General features: G+C 47.6%; 2 protein-coding genes across 7 annotated transcripts in view; one reads left to right on the top strand and one right to left on the bottom strand.

Annotated features, from left to right (window-relative positions):
- Positions 1–22,423, bottom strand: part of ERCC6L2 (ERCC excision repair 6 like 2) — a 185,525-nt gene that overhangs the window by 12,911 nt on the left and 150,191 nt on the right. For 4 of the 6 annotated variants that reach the window (XM_032164597.2, XM_032164598.2, XM_032164596.2 and 1 more), the window contains one exon: positions 12,412–15,329. The exons of the other annotated variants lie outside the window; for them this stretch is intronic. In XM_032164597.2, coding sequence (XP_032020488.1) covers positions 14,351–15,329 — 979 coding nt within the window. In that variant the 3' untranslated portion in view covers positions 12,412–14,350. Of the gene's footprint in view, positions 1–12,411; positions 15,330–22,423 lie in introns of those variants that run through there. 6 annotated transcript variants of the gene reach the window in all.
- LOC116474243 (WAS/WASL-interacting protein family member 1-like) lies at positions 208–8,056 on the top strand. Its single transcript, XM_058445318.1, has 5 exons — positions 208–668; positions 991–1,284; positions 4,748–4,934; positions 5,642–6,142; positions 6,250–8,056. The coding sequence occupies exons 1-5, from the start codon at positions 208–210 to the stop codon at positions 6,733–6,735; spliced, it is 1,929 nt and encodes a 642-aa protein (XP_058301301.1). The 3' UTR covers positions 6,736–8,056.

The following is a 22,423-nucleotide window of genomic DNA, read 5'->3' as shown; positions in this document are numbered from 1 at the left end:
CCAGGGCAGAGTTAGAATCAGACCTAGGCTCTCGCGGAGAACTGCATCACGCTCCCAGCTCTGCTGCCTCGGTGCGGGGACGGGGCTCTGCATGAGGACTGGGAATGTAAGTCCGGGGCCTGGACAGGCGCCCCTGGGAGCTAGCCTGGAGGAGAACGAGTAGAAGGCCGAGGAGTCGGCTTGGAGGGTCCCGGCAAGGCCGCGCGGATGGAGATGAAGCTAAGAATGCTGAGAAAGGGCGGCCGGGGGCCTTGGAGGGAAGCTGGGGAAACGCTGCGGGGGCAGCCGAGGCCGCCGGCGGCCCGGGAGAAGGTGCATGTGGAGTGGCGCTGGGGGGACGGGTGGGCGCTGGGCGGCGGCGGGGCCGGCCTGGAGGTGCGGCCTGGGCTCATTCTGGACCCGCTCGACCAGCGCAGGGGCTGCAGCCTCCACGCAGGGGCCTTCGGTTCCGCCTCAGCTTTCCAGCCGGGCCGCCTTCTCCCAGGGCGGCTGACTGAGCCGGGCACACGCAGCCTCTCCCGCGCCGGGCTGCCCCGGCCAGGGTCTTTCCTCCCTCGCCCAGTCCCTGCCCTCTCCTTTCCCGCAGCCCGCGGGGCCTGGGCTCTCCCTGCCCGCTCCTCCTGTGTCCACTTCAGCTTTCCCGGTTCCCCAGGCAGCCTGTCCTGCCGGTCACTCCATCTCCCACCTGCTTTGCGGGGAACTAGAGCACACACCACACACAGGAGGCGGGAGGGGGGCGCGGGAGGTGGGTGTTGGAGGCGGGGGTGTGGTGTGGCTGTGGTGTGATGTGTGGTGTGTGGTGTGCGTGTGTGTGGTGTTTATTGTGTGTAGTGCGGTGTGTGTGGTGTGCTGTGTGTGGTGTGTTTGTGTGTGGTGTGTTTGTGTGTGTGGTGTGTATAGTGTGTGTGTAGTGTGTGTGTGTGTGTGTGTGTATGCGGTGGGGCGTGTGCAGAAACAACAAGCCCCTGCTCCGCATGGGGTGTGGAGCAGATGCTGCGGAGGCCGCCTAGCCTGTGGGCGTTGGCACTGGGGACCGGCTGGCCCAGAGACTCCGCGCTTTCCCGCGCTTCCCCCTACTGCGGCGCTTCGGTCCCGCATTGAGTTCCGAATCCACCTCCTGGGCGCCGCGCCCTGGCTACCAGGCCCTGAGCCTTCTGAGGGCCAGCGAGCTCCCGCCGGGTTCTGCCAACAGGGGGCCCCAGAGGGCGGCGTGGCGGCCGCAGATCGCAGGACAGGAGCCTGTTCCCGTCAGCAGAGCCCCAGTAACCCCCGGGACTCCCAACGGTGGCGCGGTCATGCCCAGTTTTCTAGCTTGCTTCATGCACTCCCAGGACCTGCCTGCCCACATCCCGCCCGGGCCGGCTGGTCCATCTCGGAGATTTAAGTCCAGCTCTCCGGGAGGCCCCAGGGCCAGGCAAGTGCAGAGGTCCGGTTCTGCTCCCCAGGGCCCCTTCTCCAGCTTCCAGGACCTTGGTTCTCAGAACCCTCATGACTTCTCTTTGCTCTGTAGAGACCTTCACTGCTTCTATCAGTCACCATATCTGAATCCTGGCTTGCCACTCAATCCTCCAATATCGACTAACACAGGAGATTCTATCAGAGGGGGGAGGTGTGTTTCCCTGACTAGACTCTAAATACAAATCCTCCACTTCTCCATCTGTCTCTCCAGTGATCTCAGAGGCATGGTCTTAACACTGTGCACAGTTCCTTGCAAGTTGAGGAGTAGACCCAAATGATCAGTTCTAAAATTCTATTCTTATTGAAGATTACTGGTGGAAATATCAGTACAAACAAAATGAAAAAGCTCAACAATGATTAATACTGCATTTCAACAGAAGAATCAAATCATCTTGACAAAACTTCAATTGGCAAAATTTGCCTTGGAGAATTTTAGGCAGGGGAATCCGTGGGTCTGATGTGTGGTGGGCTTTGGATGTGTTGTGTAGCTCAGTGTCCCTTCCTGCTACTCCTAGTCATCTCCAGAAACTCAGACCACCCATCTACTAAAGGCGGATGGATGAGCAAGGGGGCCTCGGAGGCATTCCGGATCACACTGAACCTGAGCCCCACTGCCTAACCCACTCAGTGTCGCTGTTAACAGAAACTCGCTGCCATCTGGGCTCAGGCCTGCCTCCTTCCTATAGAACTTGACACTGGAAGTACCAGGCGAGCTGGACCTTCTGCTGCTACTGCACTCCATGATGCAGCCTGAGAATGAAGCCCACCAGTGTGAGAGAAAGCAGACCTGAGTGGTAAGCTGGTGACACAGGGTGTGGGTGGTGTCCCTTGAGCTTCGACACCACGCCACACCTGAAACCAGCCTGACATCCATGATTTTGCTTTTTTGCTTAAGCCAGTCTGTGTCATTTTCAACAAAAGAGTTCTACTAGATATGACAAATTTCTCTAGGAGACCTAAGAAGTGAAAGACTTGAAGCTATTGCAATGGTTCAGGAACTAGGACACTGGTAGGAAACTGGAAAGAAGGCATCAGAGTTAAGGAAATATTTATGAGGTCAACTCTGGAAGTCTCCGTTACTGAGTGAATAGAGTGGCTGAGAGGAATGGAAACATCCAACCAAATAAAAAAAGACAGTGCTGAGATTTGGGTTATGCGGTCAATGACTGATGCAATGCCATTAACTGAGTTAGGAGTCTCAAATACAGAAGGATGAGTGCAGAGTTGAGGATGAAGAATTCTGCTTTGGACACAATGAGTGTGAGGTGCCCAAGGATAACCCAACGGGAAGCAGTCACACCAAAGCAACAGGGTGTGCACCTGAAACTCAGAAGGGTGATCAGGCTGTGGTGAAGATTCCTGATCAACCATAAATGAATTCATTAAAAGCATGAGAGTGAGTGGAGGGGCCCCTAGAATATGGTGGGTGCATGAGACTAACCCTAGATTGGGGATAGCTCCCTAGGAAATCCAAGGGACAAGGTGAGGAGGAGGAGGAGCCCACCAAGGAAACCAGAAAGAGACCACTGGAGAGGTCCCAGGACAGCAAGGAGCACAGCCTTCAAGTCTGGGAGCCAACTATCCAAGAAGAGAGTGGTTTGCCATGGATGCCGTGGGCCACCACGTCCCATCTAGGAAAGCAAGTTGAGTTCTCTCTTGAATACATGGGGATTGATTACCCAGACTTTAAAGAATCTATGTCCCCGGCTTCCCTTCATTCACTCTGCTCTTTACCTTCTCCTCTTCCCTGGTCACCAGCACCTCTGCTAAAGGGTGGAGAAAGGAACTTCTGATCAGTTACAGAAAAGCTTTGGGGTTACGTGGTGCAAGCTGCTCTGCCTCTGTTTGTGAAGAAATTAGACTATGGCCAGCCATGGGAGTGGGATCACTTTGGTTTCTGGAGCAATAGTTAGTAGCAACATTTAGAGGTGGTCATTTCGGTTCACTTCTGGGAAGCGATTCGTATTTAAGAAAAATAGATGCAAAGTTGCTAAGTACACCTGACATTTAAATAGTCTCCAGCAGATAAATGCTCATACTGACACTCCTCACCAGAAAAAGAGAAATACCCATCTTGAGGAAGAGAAATGACTTTTGTTCAGTTATGCTCCTGGGTCCCCTTTCACTGGAGGGATATCTCAGCTTGCTGAGCCCCTGGTTACTGCAGTCCTCGGTTCCAGAACCCAGCAATTCCTATCATCACAATTGTTTCAATTCTTATCCAAGCCCTGTATATTTCAGATCATCCTTAATTTCTTGTTCTGTACCCAGAGGAGATTGGGAAAACCTTCAAGTCTCTATGTGAGGCAAATACATCCTCCTCACTGCCCCAGCCCCATGTGATTGATGAGGCAACTGAGGAAGAGAAGTAGGGTGCTCCTGGCACGGGAGGAGCGCAGTGCTGAGAAACTCCAGGCTCCATTCGGAAATAGCACTGATTGCTTAGTGTACTTTTTTTGGTGTTAATATAGAAAACATCAAAAACACAGTTAAAAGAATGAAGCATGTCTACATACGTGTGGCCAGAAAGACTGACCAGAAGCTGGTAGCAGTGAGGGATGACAGTGCTTGCCCCTGCGTTGAATAGTGGCAGAGTTAGGGAGGAAACAGTCTGCTGTTTGAGACCCTTTCAATTTCATGTTATGGATTTACAGAGACAGATGAATTAAACATTATATAAAAAAGGAATAAAACCACTGGTAGGATCTGTATTCCAGGAAGAAAAAAGCATATTACATAATAGACCAATGCACAGAAATAAAAAAAGGAATTTAACTAGAGCCTATGCTAATCATAAATCCCTTCCCTGTTCCAGAGTCCTGTTGTCTCTGGGGTCTTGGCCCATCTTATCTAGGCCATGGAGTGGTGGGGGTGGGATGCTGCTAGTTCCTAGGCAGGAAATAGGGGCCAGTTAGCCTTGTGGTGTCATTTCTGGGTCCTGGAAAGGAGACCACTGCTGACCCCTGACTCACCAACCACTAATTAATGATGGAAATCCCACTGGCCTGCCTGGACAAAGGCAGCCCAGACCTGGACTCATTCACATGCAAAGCACGTGGCCAGAAGAGGCTGCTGTTGGCAGGGGTGAGGGACGGGAGAGCGCGCTAAGTGGCCTGTGTCTGTGGGGGAGGGAGAGGGTGGAGCGGCAGAAGCCGGCCTGAGGTTAGGAGCCTGTGGTGTCTCCAGGAAAGCAGAGGCGGCTGTGTGGGGCGCCGGGGCTGAAGAGCCAAGTGTGGAGGCTGCTCCATCTTGCCCATCTCCAGAAACTCAGACCACCCATCCACTAAAGGCAGGTGGATGAGCAAGGGGGCCTCGCAGGCATTCCAGATCACACTGAACCTGTGCCCCACTGCCTGACCCACTCAGCATCGCTGTTAACAGACACTCGCTGCCGTCTGGCCCGGACCCCGCTGGCGCTGCGGGTCCTTCCACCCCAGTTAGGAAGGATCATGGTTCCCGCGGAAGCCCCTGCCAGGGTGAATAAACTCGGCGTGGGGCTGACTGGCTTTGAATTACTCCGTTGCTTACAAGCCGAGTTCCCCTCTGTGCCTCAGTTTCTCCCTCTATAAAACAATACGAATACCGGCCCAGAAGCGTTGTTCGGCAGATTAAACGAGAAAATCCACTGGAAGTGTTTAACAAACGACACACGGTATGGGCTTCATACCTGCCAGCCGATGTCCCCTGCAGCCTTTAGTCCCTACCCAATCCCCCTTAGCCTGCTATGTGGAGATACAGGAGGCTTGCATCCGCCGCGGTCCCGGTGTATTTTAACGGGCTCCCGGGGAAGCGGTGTGGAAAATGGATTAGGGAGGGAGGAGGCCAGAGCCTCGGAACCCAGGGAGAGGTCTGCAGGCATCCAGATGGGAGCTGGAAGGGCGGGACAGGGCCCTTGGCAGGGGGATACAGGAAATATTTTGGAGAAGTTCTCTCTAGGACTTGGTAACAGGTTGAGAGCGGCCACTTGGCCGGAGGCACCGGCTTCGGAGGCGGGAGGGAGGTGGAGGAAGGGAAGGCAGCTGCAGGGCCGACCTGCGGGGTGGGCGTGGGGGGTGGCTGGTGGCGTGAGGCCGGGGGCTCAGGGCCTCAGGGGTTCGGCCTGGAGGGGCGGCGTGGGCGCGCCGGGGCCCCGATTCCTCCTGGGCGGGTCGGCTCCGCAGCCGCTGCGCTCGGAACCCCCTAGGCGCCCCGCGGTACCCGGCGTCCTTCCTGCCTCCTCCGAGCCCCTGTCCTCCGTCCGAGCCCCAGTCCCGCCGACTCTGCCGGCGCCTCCGCCCTCCCGCCCTCGGCTTCCCACGACCTTGGCGAGACGCGCGCGGGATCCAGTGGAGACTGCTTTCCCACAGGCCGCCGTCCAGGGCGGGGAAGGGAGCGGACCCTCCTGGCTCTAGGTGCCTGGGCCCCCGGCGGCCTGCGGAGGCCTCGCCCCACGCCACCCGCCCACTGGCCTCGTCTTCGCGCGGGGGCGAGGGCAAAGGAGGCACTCGTCCCATCGCCAGCCCGGGTCCCCTTCCCGCCAGTCGCTATCCGAGAATTTGCCCCGTGCCCCCCAGGCCGCGGGGGTCGGGAGGACCGAGGGGCGGACCCCGCAGAGGGTTGCGACGCCCTCCCTTCCCTCCCCGAGGGAAGCAGCTCCCAGGACCGCCCCTCGCTCCCTGCCCGGGAGGGACTGGGCTTCCCCGAGGTGTGTAGCTCCTGGAGAACTCGTGCCCTCCAGCTGGACCTCGCTTTCCCGTTTCCAGCCGGCCAAGCCATCAGTTAATTCGCTTGCTTTCTCTTTTCCTCACAAAGAAAACCAGCCTGATTCGGAGGAACGGATTGCTTGGGGCGGCTCCCAGCTCGAGTTGTGGGCCCCGCCGCGGGTGCCCTTCGGAAACCAGGCGAAGCCGCCTCTGCCCGGACGCAGCCCGACACTTGCCCGCGGGGTTCCCCAGGACGCCTGAGAGTAACGCGCGCGAGGGGAAAGCCGAACGGCCTCCCTGTACCCGGCGCAGGCGGTGCTCCCTAGCTGGGTTCGCCGCGGCGGCGCTGCCAGCCCCCGACACGCAGGACTTTTGGTCCAACAGCCCGACGGCACCCGGTGCGCCGTTCCCTCCGCCCTCTCCCCGCTCCCCGGCCCGCGCGTCTTGGAGGGTGGGTGAACTGTCGGAAGCGCTGTATGCCTGGCCAACCCAAACCAGGAACCTCCGCACCAAACAGCCCACGTTGCTGCTGCTCTGGGGTTTTAACGGCCAAGGAAGACTGGAGAAGGGGTGTTCTGCCTTCCCATTCTCTTAGGCCCGGCCACTCCCCATCCCCACAGTTTGGAAGTGGCCTTTTCTGAGGACTCCAGCCCAAAGCATGTTTCTCCTTTTGAGCTGCGGAAGCCTTCCTTGTTCCCGCCATTGGGAGGGCATTCCATCATCTGCGGCTGCGTTCCTCGGTAGGAATTGTCCCTTAGCGTCCACCTAGAGGACATTCTAAGCTTCCTGAGACCTGCTTGTCCACCCCAACATGTCCCAGCATATGGCTGTGCCCTAAGGGGTCTTTGAGGGCATTTTAGGAGGTGAGCGGCGCCCCTACCTGGGCTCCGCGGGGCCGATTCGGTTTGCCCTTTGCTGGCATGTCAGTGAATTAACTGCTGTCCTTGGGATGACCTGCCCTATGATTGGCCTCTGGAGCATCCCGGGTGTGTATTTCAGAACTCCTCCCATCTTACCCACCTGCTGAAGGCCTGTCCCCCTGATATGGTTTGGCTCTGTGTCCCCACCCAAATCTCACCTTGAATTTTAATAATCCCCACGTGTCATGGGGGGGGACCAGGTGGAGGTAATTGAATCATGGAGGTGGTTTCCCGCACGCTGGTCTTGTGACAGTGAGTTCTCACAAGTTCTTTTTTTTTTTTTTTTTTAACGTAGTATTACTCTGTCACTCAGGCTGGAGAGCAGCGGTGCGATCTCGGTTCACTGCAACCTCTGCCTCCCGGGTTCAAGAGATTCTCCTGCCTCAGCCTCCCGAGTAGCTGGGACTACAGGTGTGCGCCATCACGCCCGGCTAATGTTTTTGTATTTTTAGTAGAGATAGGGTTTCACCATGTTGGTTAGGCTGGTGTCGAACTCCTGACCTTGTGATCTGCCTGCCTCGGCCTCCCAAAGTGCTGGGATTACAGGCGTGAGCCACTGCACCCAGCCGATCTGGTGCTTTTATAAGGGGCTGCCCCCATCCCCCTTCCTCTCTCTCTTGCCACCCTGTGAGGAAGGTGCCTTTCTTCCCCCTTCACGTGAACTGCCTCCATGATTGTAAGCTTCCTGAGGCCTCCCCAGCTATAAGGAACTGTGAGCCAATTAAACTGCTTTATAAATTAACCCAGGTATTTCTCGGGCATTTCTTCATAGCAGCGTGAGAACGGACTGATATGCCCCCAATGTGGAGTAGGGGAAGCTGAGGGAGTTAGGAGGTCCCAGCAAGGTGAACGTGTGATGGGGTCTTGGGACAGTGAGAGTGCTGCCTGAGGGAAAAGTGGGCAGGTCATTGAGGCTCCACTGAGCTTGGTGAGGAGGAAGCTGAGAGAGGGAGGTGTCGATTCAGGAGTTAGGGGTGACATGGAAGGAACGTGAGGCTTTACCAGGCACAGGTGAAGGAAGGCCACTTAGGTACTGGCAGTGGGAAGAGAGGGCAGGGAGTGGTGGATGGAGAGGAAGAGAAAGCTGAACACTGGAGCACAATGCGGGTGCTGGGAGGCAAGCAGAGGGGGCTGGGGGCTTCTCATATGGTGCATCCTGGCATTTATATTTTGAAAAATAATTGTTTTCTTCCTATTAGTGCTTTTGTAATAGTTTTAGGAAAGAAGAGAAAATATGAATTAGCTATTATGAGGCTTCTTTTGAAGTTTCTTTCAGTTCAGAAACATGTCCCACTTTACAAAAAAATTAGGAAAATTCAAAGTTAAAAAATGTATGGAGGTCCATAATTGACATTTTAGTCTGACAAGACAACTCACTGGAGTTTCCTTAGAGATGTATTAGAAATTCAGAGCTGCACACGCATTTTTCCCCCTGCCAGATAAACTGAAACTATATAAAGTGAGTTTTAGTTATTTCTTTCAACGAGACTGTGAGGCCTATTTAGCTAACGAAAAAGATATCTGTAGAAAGAAGCACTCTTGATTCTTATCTACAAGACAGAGCAGTAAAAACCCAAGAATGTCAGATGAGTATTATCTCTGTCCATGGCAGAAAGGTATCATGTTGGTATAATTAAGATTGGTCTTAATGGAAACTTAGGCAATAAATATAACCATCATAGTTTAACCTGCAGCAAAGCAAATAAAATACATGAAGTATAACAGAAAAACAATGCAGGCAAAGGCAGGCACATTGCTTGAGCCCAGAAGTTCGAGACCAGACCTGGGCAACATGGCGAAACCCTGTCTCTACAAAAAAAAAAAATGCAAAAATTAGCCGGGCAGGGTGGTACACGTCTGTGGTCCCAGCTACTTGGGAGGCTGAGGTGGGAAGATCCCTTGAGCCCGGGAGGTCGAGGCTGCAGTGAGCGATGATTGTGCCACTGCACTCCAGCCTAGGTGACAGAGTGAGACCCTGTCTTACAAAAAAAAAAAAAAAAAAATGCTATGTGTGAATTTTTTTCCAATCTTTTAATAAGGAAATTTTTTTTTTTTTCAAAATAATGGCTTATATGGAGTGTCAACATAAAAACCATACAATTTCAAATTGATAAGTAAAATATAGTCAGCAATCTCACATATGTCAAAATTTGGTATGTAACACATTATGGAGAGGTGTTGCTTTTGGTCATACTTTTTTTCCATTTTTAAAACTGTAAAATACATGCAAAATTTAGCATTTTTATGACTTTTAAGTGTACACTTCAGTGTCATTAAATTCATATTGCTGTGCAACCATCACGACCATCCATTTTCAGGCCACTTTTCATCCTGTAAAACAGAAACTCTACACCCATTAATAACTCCCCTTTCTCCCCTCCCTCCAGTGTCTGGCAACCACCATTCTACTTTGTCTCTATGAATCTGACTAATCTAGGTACTTCATGTAAGTGGAATCATACAGTATTTGTCCTTCTGTGTCTGGTTTATTTCACTTTGCATACCATCCTCAAGATTCATCTATGTTGTAGCACGTGTCCGAATTTCCTTTCAAGGCTGAATAATATTCCTGTGTGTATAATATTTTGCTTATTCATCGATAGGCACTTGGAATGCTTTCTTCATGTTTTAGCCATTGTGAATAATGCCACTATGAACATAGATGTTCAAATATGTGTGGACATTTTTATAGGAATGTAACAACAAAAAGCACACAGTGGGCTCCATCATGAGCTCAGCTGCATATAGAGATGGGGGGCACTGGAAGCCGTGGTGGGGCAACTCAAGCACCTCTCTGGAAATACTGTGTCTCAGGGGGACAGAAGGTCAGGCAGGTGAGTCCTGCCCAGGGACAAACCTCAGACAATCACTGGCACATCAGAATTCCTGTGAAACTGCAAAAACAAAAAGGGTGCCTGGGCTGAGCCCTAGACCCCCTGATTCAGAGTCTCTTGACGAGGACCCTGGACATGTGCATGCTTAAAACCCTCTCCGGAGGTTCTGACTTGCTACCCTTGGGGCTGGGAACCACACAGCCTGGGACTTGGGAAGGAAGGGCGAATCTGTCTTTCCTCCTAGGGGCAGAGAGTAACTATCAGATGCACTGTTTTCCTAGCGAAACCCTGCAAGACCCTGAGGCAAAATAGCCCTCCTGGAGTGGCCCTTTAGCCAAGCAAAAGTGAGATGTTCTTCCCTCCTGCAACAAATACCAAGTGGAGCCAGCCGTACATGCCACAGTGTACAGGGGCTGTCACCAAGAGGACAGTGGCTTATGAACCATCCCAGTAAGGCCTCCCAGAAGCACTGGGCAGAGGATGCTTTGCAATCTCTGGTGGAAGATGAAACCAGAAACAAGTCTGTATCCGTGATGATGGAATGAGCAGCAGGCAAGGAGCCTAGAAAGTGATGGGCACTCTTGCTCTTTGAAGGTGTGTGCCTGTCATTGGGGCTGACAGGTTCAGTGACATCCTTGGTGAGGCCTAGATCCTAGATCCACTGTTAGCTGGATTTGTGACATAAAAATCCTTCACATGCAAACAAACAAACAAACAAACAAACAAACACACACACACACACACACACACACAAGAAAACCTTTAAGGCAGGCAGTGATTCCCATTCCTTTGGATTTTATAGACCACTAAGTGTCAAATAAAACTTCTGGGATTGACATATCACCAACTTTTATGTAAGGACAACGAAAAAGACTAAAAGGTATGATCTACCATCATTTCATAAAAGAGGGCTATTTTGATATCATAAAAGAAGGATAACTTCAGAATTTAGAAGTGTACACATTGAACTTTAATTAGAAAATAACCATGTATTTCCTGTGGCTTTCTCATTTTCTGTGGACGAATGAAAAGTTTATCACCATCTCTGCAAACTAAAGCCGCTTTGCCTTGAATACTTAGGGGCAGCTGCACCATTTGCAGATGTTGTTTATTTCCTTGAAGAGGTGTTTTCAGGGCTGTAAGAGAACCCTGAGGAATTCAAGTGCAAAAATCTCTTGGTATCTTGCCTCAGTTTCCAATATTAATAGCTGTGTGGTGAGTGTTCCGCCAGAAACGGTATCATTGCTTAAGTAAAAAAGATTGTGGCAAGTAGCATCATGGAAACAAAGTTGAAAGGTGTTCTTAGCAATGATCTCATCTCTGTGGTTTTCAAACTAGTGCTCCATGGAGCCACAGTGGTGGTGCTTGAAGCAACAGACTTCCATTTTAATTATTTTATTAGTTAAGTTTCTGATTAAGATACAGTTCAGTTGCTTTAAGAAAATGGCTGACCACCATTGATCTAATCCATCACCAATTTAAAGGGGAAACTAAGGCTAAAAGGAGGTAAGGGATTTGCTTGAGGCCACCCATTTAGTTGGCAGAACTTGGTGACACAACACCAGTGGAGTGGGGGTAGGAAGGGTCTTGTCAAACTTTCCTAGTATCTGTTCTCAGGTCATCAATGGTTGAACCAAATCTTTCCATCACTCCATTGCAGGGAGTCCACTCCACCTGACAGTTTCCCTTCTGAAACAGACAGGCTCCTTTTCATACTGGACTCTGCATTCCACCTGACACACTTTCCTACATAATAGTGATAAATATTTCACTGACAACTGTTGGAAACTAATTTTTAAACTCCAGTTCTGCATTTTTGCTCCCATTTTGACTACTATTGATAAAAGTTCCTTTTTTTATTTTTGAGATGGAGTCTTGCTCTGTCACCCAGGCTGGAGTGCAGTGGCGCAATCTTGGCTCACTGCAAGCTCCGCCTCCCAGGTTCACGCCATTCTCCTGCCTCAGCCTCCCAAGTAGCTGGGACTACAGGCGCCCACCACCATGCCTGGCTAATTTTTTTTTTTTTTTTTTTTTTTTTTAGTAGAGACAAGGTGTCACCGCATTAGCCAGGATAGTCTCGATCTCATGACCTTGTGATCCGCCCACCTCGGCCTCCCAAAGTGCTGGGATTACAGGTGTGAGCCACTGTGCCCGACCTAAAAGTTTCTTCAATAGCATTTATTGGCTGGGCATAGTGGCTCACACCTGTAATCCCAGCACTTTGGGAGGACAAGGCAGGTGGATCACTCGTGGCCAGGAGATTGAGACCACCCTGGCCAACATGGTGAAACCCCATCCCTACTAAAAATACAAAAAAATTTGCTGGGCATGGTGGCACGCACCTGCAGTCCCAGCTACTCGGGAGGCTGAGGCAGGAGAACTGCTTGACCCGGGGGGCGGAGGCTGCAGTGAGCTGAGATCGAGCCACTGCACTCCAGCCTGGCGACAGAGTGAGACTCCGTCTCAAAAAAAAAAAAAAAAATTTAGCTGAGTGTGGTGGTACACACCTGTAATCCTAGCTACTCAGGAGGCTGAGGCATAAGAGTCGTTTGAGAGGGAGGTGGAGGTTGCAGTGAGCCAAGATCATGCCACTGTACTCCAGCCTGGGTGACAGAGTGAGACTCAATCTCAAAAAAAAAATTGTACATATATGAAGACTACAGGGCTAATATTTATATGAATATCATAATTTACAAGGTATTAAAATATTTGAACTACATTGTCTTGTATAGAAACTGAAATGAAGTGGTGTCTACTTATTGGAGTTCCTCAGATAGCTGATCACATTGTAGGCTGAAAACATCTACAAGTCAAGTCTATCAAGGACCATATCATGCACTTATTGTGTAGAATGCCCCTCATTGGCAAAACATACCATCTGATAAGTCTGGACAAAACTCAGGTGCACACAGCAAACAATGACAAACTCATATAACTTAAAACAGCGTTTTCACACTGTGGATCCTAACTATGGGCCATGAAATTCAATTCAGTGGGTTGTGAGAGGATTAACACACATACAAACCCACTGCCCTACCAAACACAATCCTAGAAGAGAAAAATGTCAAAGTATGTTACATGGCTTATGAGTAAATATTTCATAAACATTTTATTCCAATCATGTATGTACAAACACATATGTACTGAGTCATGACATAAAATATATTTTACAATTCTCTAGGGCAAAACATTGCTCTAAAGAAAAGCATACTTGGCCGATCAGTCCCTTGAGAAGACTTTTGTTTTTGATTTTTTGTTCACTTCTGAGCAATGACTCCACATCCTGGGTACACGGAAGCCCTCTCTCCTCAACTCGATAGCAGTGCTCTTTAGCACAGCCAGTTCCTGGCTCAGGCTGTTTTCTGGAGGGATGTGTCCTCCTCTTGCAGCCCTGTGAACTAACTGAAGTACAGCTGCAGTGGTGCATCTGAACCTGCAGCGGAGACAGCTCAGGTCCTGCCTACAGCATGCACATGTGATGCCAGGGGCTTTCCACCATGATTTTTCACTGACATGATTTCCTTTCATTCACCTGTAGCTCTGCTTTACCTGTATAGCTCAAGCTCCTAGCACAGAACACAGGGGCTGAGTAAAGGCTTCTAAATACATGCATTCAACAATGAGCACATTCATTTTGTTATAAACCATAAAAATTACACTCAAAATATAACAGTTTCTAACAAAATACAAAGTTTACCCATTTCTTCATACTTAAGAACTACGAAAGTACTATACAAACCTTTATTTACATTAAATCACAATAGGTACATAAAAAGATGAGGCACTGGTGTCTGTGGCTAATGGTAGTAATTACAGCTCACACAGTAAAGTGTGTAACATTAACCTTTTAATTTTGAGCTGTTGCAAAATTACCATTTTAATATTATATATACCATATATTCAGTACTAGTTATGACTTTTTTCTAAAATAATAATAGAACATGATACCCAGGGAAAAAGAAAATACTTAATAACTTTCCCAAGTGCTAGTAAAAAACACATTGCTGTACATCTGATTTGAGGGGCAGACATGATTCAGCCTATGAGCCATTAGGAGAGCGAAGCAAAGCTTTTTTAAACTGGAAGGACACTCTGCTGATGTGGTTCAGACTCTTCATCTTTCACACTGGGAAACAATGCTCACCAGGGCAAGTGTCACATCATTATGTAATACAGTAAGAAAGATGTCCCAGGTCTCCTACTAACAAACCTAGAATCTTTTCTAATTCATAACAGAGGTTTATACTATAAATAAAATCATATTCTTGAAAGATCAAATCAAATATCAAGAAAAACAGATCCATGATAATACTTTAGACTTCAAAAAAATCCTAAAGCAATAATTTAATAAAAATATATGTCAACAACTGTGTTCAAGATAACAGAATCAGTGTGGAAAACAGTGCCGTAAACAGTGATGGTTGCAGTTCACTGGTGCAGTAATTCATTTATATGCTTATGTGGTACTCTGTGTATTAGTTGTGTTTTCATCTGTATCACTTAGGCTAAATTTCTTCCATAAAAATTTCTCATTTGATTTCCAAAGAGAAGTTGCTGGCTTTTCTCTCCTTTTGGAGGGTGCTGCTAGAGGTGCTTTTTCACACAGAGTCTCTATTACTGCCAAGTCTGTGAGTTTACTAAGACTCTCATCATTCTGCTCATTCAAGATGTCCCAGAAATCTTTTGGTCTCTGTTTTGCTTTTTCCATGGGCCCTGAAAGAACTTTCTTTGGCAGTTGTGTGGGACTGTTCCCATGACTTTTAAAAAGGTCATCAAGAATAGAGGTATCACCAAGTAAGCTTATCACAGAAGTATTTTCCAGCACTGGATTTTCTATCTTTTTGTTTTCCAATTTGAGAAGGGGTTCTTTTCTTGAAATGCCCATTCTTGTGAGGTCCTGTTGGTCTTTCATGGTATTTTCTAACCTTCTCTCACGTGTTTCAGACTCACTGTTCAGAGAACGGGATGTCACAGTATCTTCGGATGCTTGGCTGTTTTTCTCACTGTCAATCTCTTGAGTAGAACTAACAGGTGATTTCTTAGTTTCTGCATCATTAAAAAACACCTCTTCTCTACAGGAACTATGATTCTGAAACTTAACTGATTTTCTTTTATATGTTTTTAGGCTGCAAACTTGAGAAATTTTGTTGGTAGAATCTTTAAATGACAAGGTTTCAGAATCTGACAGCCTTGCTTTTATAAGAGATTCTCTTTTTTCAGATTTCTTCCTGGTGCGCTGCTCTCCTTTCTCAAAGGAAGAATTGTTGAATTCTGACACAGAATCCACAAAAAATTCTTTCACCTCTGGATATTGAGAAGCATAAAAGTCTCTTAGCATTTTCTGTCGTTCTTCTGATGTGGCATTGGTTATATGTTTAGCAAATTCGTTTACAGAAGACGAGTTAAAATAAGAGGCCATTTCTTCAAATTGTTTTCTAAAGATTAAATGAACAAAACTAGTGGTTATTTTCATTACATTTTATTTTGAAAGAACTCATCACCAGTAACAGGAAATGCAGAGGCCACGGAAGGTAATCTTGTTCCTTTAGCATATGTCTGCTGAATTCCATAATGAAAATGCATTTTATCCTAGTAGAGTGAGGCCTCTACCCTTGTGCTACTGAGAAAAGTATCTTAGCTCACAAAATCACCAGCTTTGTAAGTTATTTTGATTTATGCTATTATATTAGGTATTTCTTGGGAATTATGGAGGCCCAGCATGCTACTCCTCCTTTGAGCCAATTTATGACTGACATGAGGATCATGATTTATAGAATCTGTACTTGAAAATCTATATTGTATTCAAGTCTCATGAAACAAAATTGTCAAAGAATCTTAATGAAAATAGCAAATTCTGAAAAATTAAGAAAGACATTTTTTTCCCTTCCCTCTCCTTTTCCCCTTCTTTTACAAATACGACATAGAAATCGCACAAGACTTTTTGATGAGCCCAAATGAAAGTTCTTAACTGATAAACCTAGATTATTTTTTCCCCAGTTGATATGGACACCTAAGCTAAGGAGTGAGATGCTATTAGAAGAAGTGTGTTGTATTCTTAGTGTAAGATACTAATAAAAGCTGTTGTATGCATGTATGAGGAAATGGGCCTTCAAGAACCTTGGTAAGATAGAGGCAGAAAGATTTAGGGACCTGGGCAATGAGCCCTGCTCCTTTCCCTAAATGAGGGTGCTATGGACTAAACTGTGCTCCTCCCCCAAATCATGCGGAAGCCCCCTAACCCAGGACGTAACAGTATTTGGAGTTAGAGCCTTCAGGAGGTAATTAAGGTTAAATGAGGTCATAAGGGTGGGACCCTGATCCAACAGGATTAGTGTCCTTAGAAGAGATGCCAGAAAACCCACACAGTGTCTTTCTCTTCTGCCTCTTCCTCTCTGCCATGTAAGGACACAGGGAGATGGTGGCCACCTGCCAGCCAGGAAGAGGGCCCTCACCAGAAACTGAATCAGCTAACTTCTTCTTGTTGGCCATCCAGCCTCCAGAACTGTGGAAATGAATTTCTGTTGTTTAAGCCACCCAGTCTATAGTATTTTGTTATTGCAATCCAAGCATACTAAGACAGTGGGTATTGCTTTGCTGATGATGAGTTTGGGCCATGAGATAGAAGAGCTCAATGTTTATAAATACGCCTTTGAACAAAAGTCATAGACAGTGAGTGCTGCAGCACATGATTAAAAGTCCTAAAGTTTTAGAAATTATATTTTACACCATAGTTCCTTAAAACATTCATTTGTTTATTCACTTAACAAATATTTATAGAGACTGTTATGTGCTAAGCACTATAGCAGGAACTATATAACAGCAAATAAGACTCCGTTTCCTATCTCCAAGGAGTTTACAGTTTACTTGGGCTAGACAAATGCATGAAAATCAAACTAGAACAGAGTGATAAACCCATAATGTAAATTTACCATGAGGTAAATATGGGGCACTACTGGCATTCATAGAAAGGGAACCTAGGTCAGTGATTGGTGGTAGGCAAGGTGGGTAGAAAAGGCGTCTCTTCCTGACAAGTCGGTCAGGTAATGACGAGTGAGGAAGTCTCCCAGGGGGAGAGTGCATGTACAGGCTCAGGTCCAAGATGACCTGGTTCACAGAGTGGCAGGAGAAACTGCAGGGAAGAGGCTAAAAATCACAGGCGGTCTGTAGGCCAAGTTTAGAAGTTTGGATTTTATCCTATGCACAACAGAGAATCCTTGGCATTAAAAAAATTACTTTTAGTGTACGTAAGTAGGAGCTTCAATGCCACTTTTATTTTTGCCACGTAGACCAGGTTACATAGTTTGTGTTTCCTTTGCTGTTAGTGGCAGACCATAAAGCATGCTCACAACTTTCTTTCGTGGCTGCAGATGGGCACGTGGCTTCTAGTCCTCACTATACTGTCTTGTTAACTTCCCCAAATCCAGATACTACACATGCTTGATCAACAGCCACTTTCATCTCCAACAGAATATTTAGTAACACATATACATTACTCCAAATTTCTGTCCTGGAAATTGCCAATGTTCTTGTTGGAAAGTAACAAACATGTTCTCAAGACATTCCAGTTTTCACTTCACATGAAGTAATAAGATATTATTCTGTCTGTTTTTCATCTTCAAATTTTTCATGGCCTTTCTAATAAATATTTGTGTTTGTAAAGATTAAGTGGTTGGCAAGGTTACAAGTTGATGTCTTTTATTTATCCAAGGCTTGGTGGTGTCTCAGTAACTGCCAAAGTAACTTCACCTCTGCTGTGCTGAAACCACGACCTCACCCGTGACCCTGTGAGCTGTCACCTCTGGGAGGAGAGCTGCTTCTAACCTCATTTTATCTGAGTAGTCTGCAAGTACACTATGCCACATGGTTGCTGTTTACAGGATAAGCTATAATTATCATTCACTTTATTTCTGCCTTCTAACTGGCTTTCCTAATTCTGGGCCTTCAGAATTTTCTCTAAGAATTTAGGGAACTGAAGGTTACAAACAGGGGGCATAAGCCAGCCAGTTTGTGAAGAAAAATTAGTTAACTAGACTTCCATAACCCACTTAGGGAAAGGGGGAAAAAAGAAACCAAAGATATGTATCTTTCAGCAAGTGTATCAAAAGCAGTTATGTATCATGGATACAATTCAAAATCCTCTCTCTTTCTGGAGGAAGGGAGGTGGAACACAGCTAAATTCATCTTCTGTCTGCCTAAGCTTCCAGAAGGAGAGTAGGACTGAACACTTCATTCAGATGACCATGTGACTGCAGTGGAGGGAGATGCAGTCTTGATTCTGATTGACTAGGACAGTTAATGGAAAAGAGAGTGGTAAAATGTACATGGTTGGACAGTTTTACTTCTACATCCCTAATTGGTAACCAAAGCCAGTAAGGCACGTAGTGATTGAAACACTTGAACATGCCACTAGAACTCAATGAAGCTGACAGATCTGTCATTGCTCTGCCCACGGCTCAAGATGCGTATGCAGCGTGCTGTACAGCATCGTGTCCATTCCAAAAGCAAACCCCTCGACCACAGCAGGTGCTGTATCAGTCACTTTCACAACGCTGATTGCAACATCTGATCTGGTGCCGGAGCTGAAGGATTTCATCAGGCTGGACAGATCAATTGTTGGAGAGAAAGGCAAAATAAAAATGGCACCATGGAGCATACCTGACTGGAAAAATGGGTAATGTTACCACCAAGTGCAAGGTTGTGAAGGCTGCTTTCTCGCTTACCTATAATGCCGTGTACAAACCCAGCTGTAACCTGGTGCAGCAGATAAACAAAAGATTCAGTGCCCTACTCTCAGCTGTCAAGCCAGGAGGCACCACAACCTCCGTCGAACACAACCCAGCATGTGACTTCAACGAAGCCGCAGCATGACTAGCTACCAAGTCTTGACATCAAGATAACACGATTATTCTTTCAACTTGGTGCCGACCCTAACCTTGGGGTCACTGGGTGTGCCTTCCTAAGTCAGTTTAAACTCATCACAACCTTTTCTGAAATGACCTCATATGTTATAATGTGAAGTTTCATTGAGGAAGGATTCAATCATGCCTCACTGCTCCCTGGTGCAGGTTGTGACATAATGAAATTCATGAGCATTGAAGGACGACTCACTGAGAAACATGGGGAAGAACTCCTTCCATTTCTTAGTCTTCTGACTCAGAGGACACAAAGAATTAGCACCTGCAAAGTTCCCTAATCTCTGTAAGGTCACAAATGCATGGAAAAGAAAGCTAGATACTTCACTCAGAGACTACCAGTCAACAAAGGAGTCCCCCTCCAAACTTACTGATCATGATGTTGAAGAGGCAGTTTCAAAACCACCTTTTAAGAAGGCACTAGTGAGCAAAGAAGATGAAAAAGGACTATAAGCAGCATACAATATATCTAGGGAAGACATTAAAGTTGCACTGACATTGAAGCCCAGAACAGAACAAACCAGTGTCCTAACATGGCTCTTGGAGGCAATTGAGAACAGAGAATGCATGCAAACTTAGGGAAAAAAAGGTATATGGTCAGTCTCCTGGCAAAATATTTGCCCAAAGTGAAAAGGCACACTCTGCAAAATCCTTGTTGCCGATCTGTCCGTGGGGAGGTACACTGTGTGGCAGTGTGGAAGGTGTTCACCTTTCTCTGCAACTGTAGACAGCTGAGAGCCATACCCCAACCAGCCACGCCAGCACTCCAAAGAGCTGGGGGACCAGCTCTTCCCTGGACAGCTGAGGAACCAGCTGCCTGGGAGTCGCCAAACCCCTGCAGGAAGTACTTTGAACCCAGAGACATTTCCCACTGCCCCGAGAAGCCAGCAGGACCAGTCCGACCATGCCTCCCATCCCTGTTCACTTCCGTCATCCATTACCACTGGCCTCTCATCTCCTCCTACTGTACATCTTGATCTAATCCAATCCCTCACTCTTCCAAGCCATCCCTCCGTGCCCCTGGAACCAAGAGTCCCCCAAGTCTTCTGCTTCTATGCTGAATGGTCCTGTGCTCTGATGATATTGCCTCTTCCCATGCGGCCCTTGCAAGGCAAGGCTCTCGCATCTCACAGCTCTCCAACCTCAGGGTTAGTGCTTCTAGACACTGCTGCTTCCAGACCATTCTTTTCTCAGAAAACTCCTTCCCCTCTTTAACATTTATGCCATCCAGCTAAACTATTCTCTCCTCAATCTTCAGTGACCCCTTCATTGCTTCCTGCTAGCAGCTAAATTCTCAAGATCCTGGATTAATCTTGCTTCCCACCCCATCTCTTGCCATCATTCTTGATAACATCAATATCCATGTGGATGTCCCACCCAGTATCTGGTCCACCACTTTCTTTAGCTCACCTCCAAACTCATCTCAACTCCATGTTAGCCCCCTACTCCCAAGTTTATAAATAGCCATTGTCATTACCATCAACAGCTCAACCTCCATGTCCCTGACTTAGCCATCTAAGGCTCCAGCTCAGCTGCTTGACGATTGCCCACAACAGCAATGCTGGGGGATATGCTGGTAACCTCAAGTCCTCAAATTCACTGACTCTTGTGATTTTACACTATCCATCAGCCTCCCTTGTCCAGATTAGGTTTAACTTTATAATCACTCCTTTACAAACATTCTTCAGCTTCCTTGCTTCTCTCTCCCTCCATTCTAACCCCTGGTCAGACCCAGCCATCTCTCTACTTGTTTCTGCAACAGAGCAACTGAAGCTTGCTGAATAAAATGTGCATACCAGACAGATGATTTTCCTGAAACTATTCTCAAATGGGAACTTAACACCACCCAGAAATTCTGGTCCCATTAAGCTTGCTTTCCTACTTTATAAATGATTTATTTCCTAACTTCTCTCTCCCTAAATCTTTCTCCCTCTGAACTTACGGCTTCAGTTCTCAACTCACTGAGAAAATGTCACATCTGTGCCTGTGTTTGTCCCTTCTCTTTCAATGCCTCTCAAAGGCCAGACCATGGCCTGTGGTTTGGGTACCGCCCTCCACTGCTCCCAGGCCCTCCCTCTTTCTGTTTTCACCTCTCTGACATGATCTCTTTTTTTCCTACAAGTCTTTTCCCTCAACACACAACAGGTTCTGTTATCTCAACTGTAAGACCCACAATGCCCTCCAGCTGCTACTACTTTTTACATTCAAACTTACAGCACTGGCCACCTCCCATCAGGGCCCGCGCACTGCTTCCATCCGAACTCACAGCACCGGCCATCTCCCGCCAGGGCCTGCCCACTGATTCCGTCCAAACTCACAGCACCGGCCACCTCTCGCCAGAGCCTGCGCACTGCTTCCATCCAAACTCACAGCACCAGCCACCTCCCACAAGGGCCTGCCCACTGCTTCCTAGGCTGCTCCTGCCAAGGTGCCTGCTGAGTGCTCTGCTGCTATCTTCAGTGGGCAGTTTCCCACTTCATCTGCTTCTGGTTCTCAGCAGTATTTGACAAACTCCCTCCTTTTAAGACCCTCTCGCTACTCCTGCACTTCAGGACCTGACACTGTGCCTCTTACGCCTCCTCTAGAAGTAGCTGCTGCCTCCAGTCTGTGTCCTGGGACTTCTTTCCTCCTCTCTGTGCTCTGTTCCTAGGCTGCTCACATAGTCTCACAGTTCTGAAGACCATTTATAAACTCTATGCTGATAACTCCCAAATTTAAACTTTTAATCCCCAAGCCAGGAGTAGCTCATACATACATTGCCTATTGAACCTTTCCACAGAATGTCACATTTAATATGAGCAAAAGGGAACTCTTGATTTTTTTCCTCTCGTTTCTCTCTGGTTTTCCCCATTCAGTACCTCCACTCTGTTGCTCAAAACAGAAAGAAGTAATCTTGTTCTCTCTCTTTCCCGAACCAGTCCATCACCAAATTGAATTCATCTACTTGGCTCTATCCTCATGGCAACCACTCTGGTGCAAACCCCCATCACCGAGTTCCTTCTCGTCACCCCTTGTTCATTCTGCACTCTTCCACAGGGAAGCTGGAACCATCTTTTAAAAAGATACATCAGATCGTGCCATTCTTCAACAGTTTTCCACTGCACTTGGAACAAAATCCAAACTCTTTCTGTAGCCTCCAAGGGTTGGCATGCTCCAGCCCCGCCTGCATCTCTACCCTCCACACCTCATGCTACTCTCTGCTTGGTGTATTCTGCACTAAGGCCACCAGTCTTCTCCCAGCTCCTTGACCACACCAAACCTCTTCCCTCCTTGGAGATGCTCCTACTCTGGTTCTTTGCATGGTTATCCTTCAGCTCTTAACTTAAATGCTACCCGTGTAGACAGTCTTCCCTGACTTCCCCAAAGAAAGGTGGTTCCACGTCCCCTCCCCATCCTATTATTCTCTTTCTCTTTTTTCTTATAACACACCATTTTATAATTATTTGTAGGTTTACTTTCTAAAACTTCATGGTTTGATGCCAACCCCATTCCTCTGTACTGGAGACTCTATGTCTGTCCTTTTTTTTTTGAGACGGAGTCTCGCTCTGTCACCCAGGCTGGAGTGCAGTGGCGCAATCTCAGCTCACTGCAAGCTCCGCCTCCCAGGTTCACGCCAT

This window comes from Hylobates moloch, unplaced genomic scaffold, assembly GCF_009828535.3.
Source record: "Hylobates moloch isolate HMO894 unplaced genomic scaffold, HMol_V3 SCAFFOLD_10, whole genome shotgun sequence".
NCBI classification, from domain to species: Eukaryota; Metazoa; Chordata; class Mammalia; order Primates; family Hylobatidae; genus Hylobates; species Hylobates moloch.
Note: the sequence above shows the minus strand (reverse complement) of the source record. Positions and strands in the feature narration are given on the sequence as shown.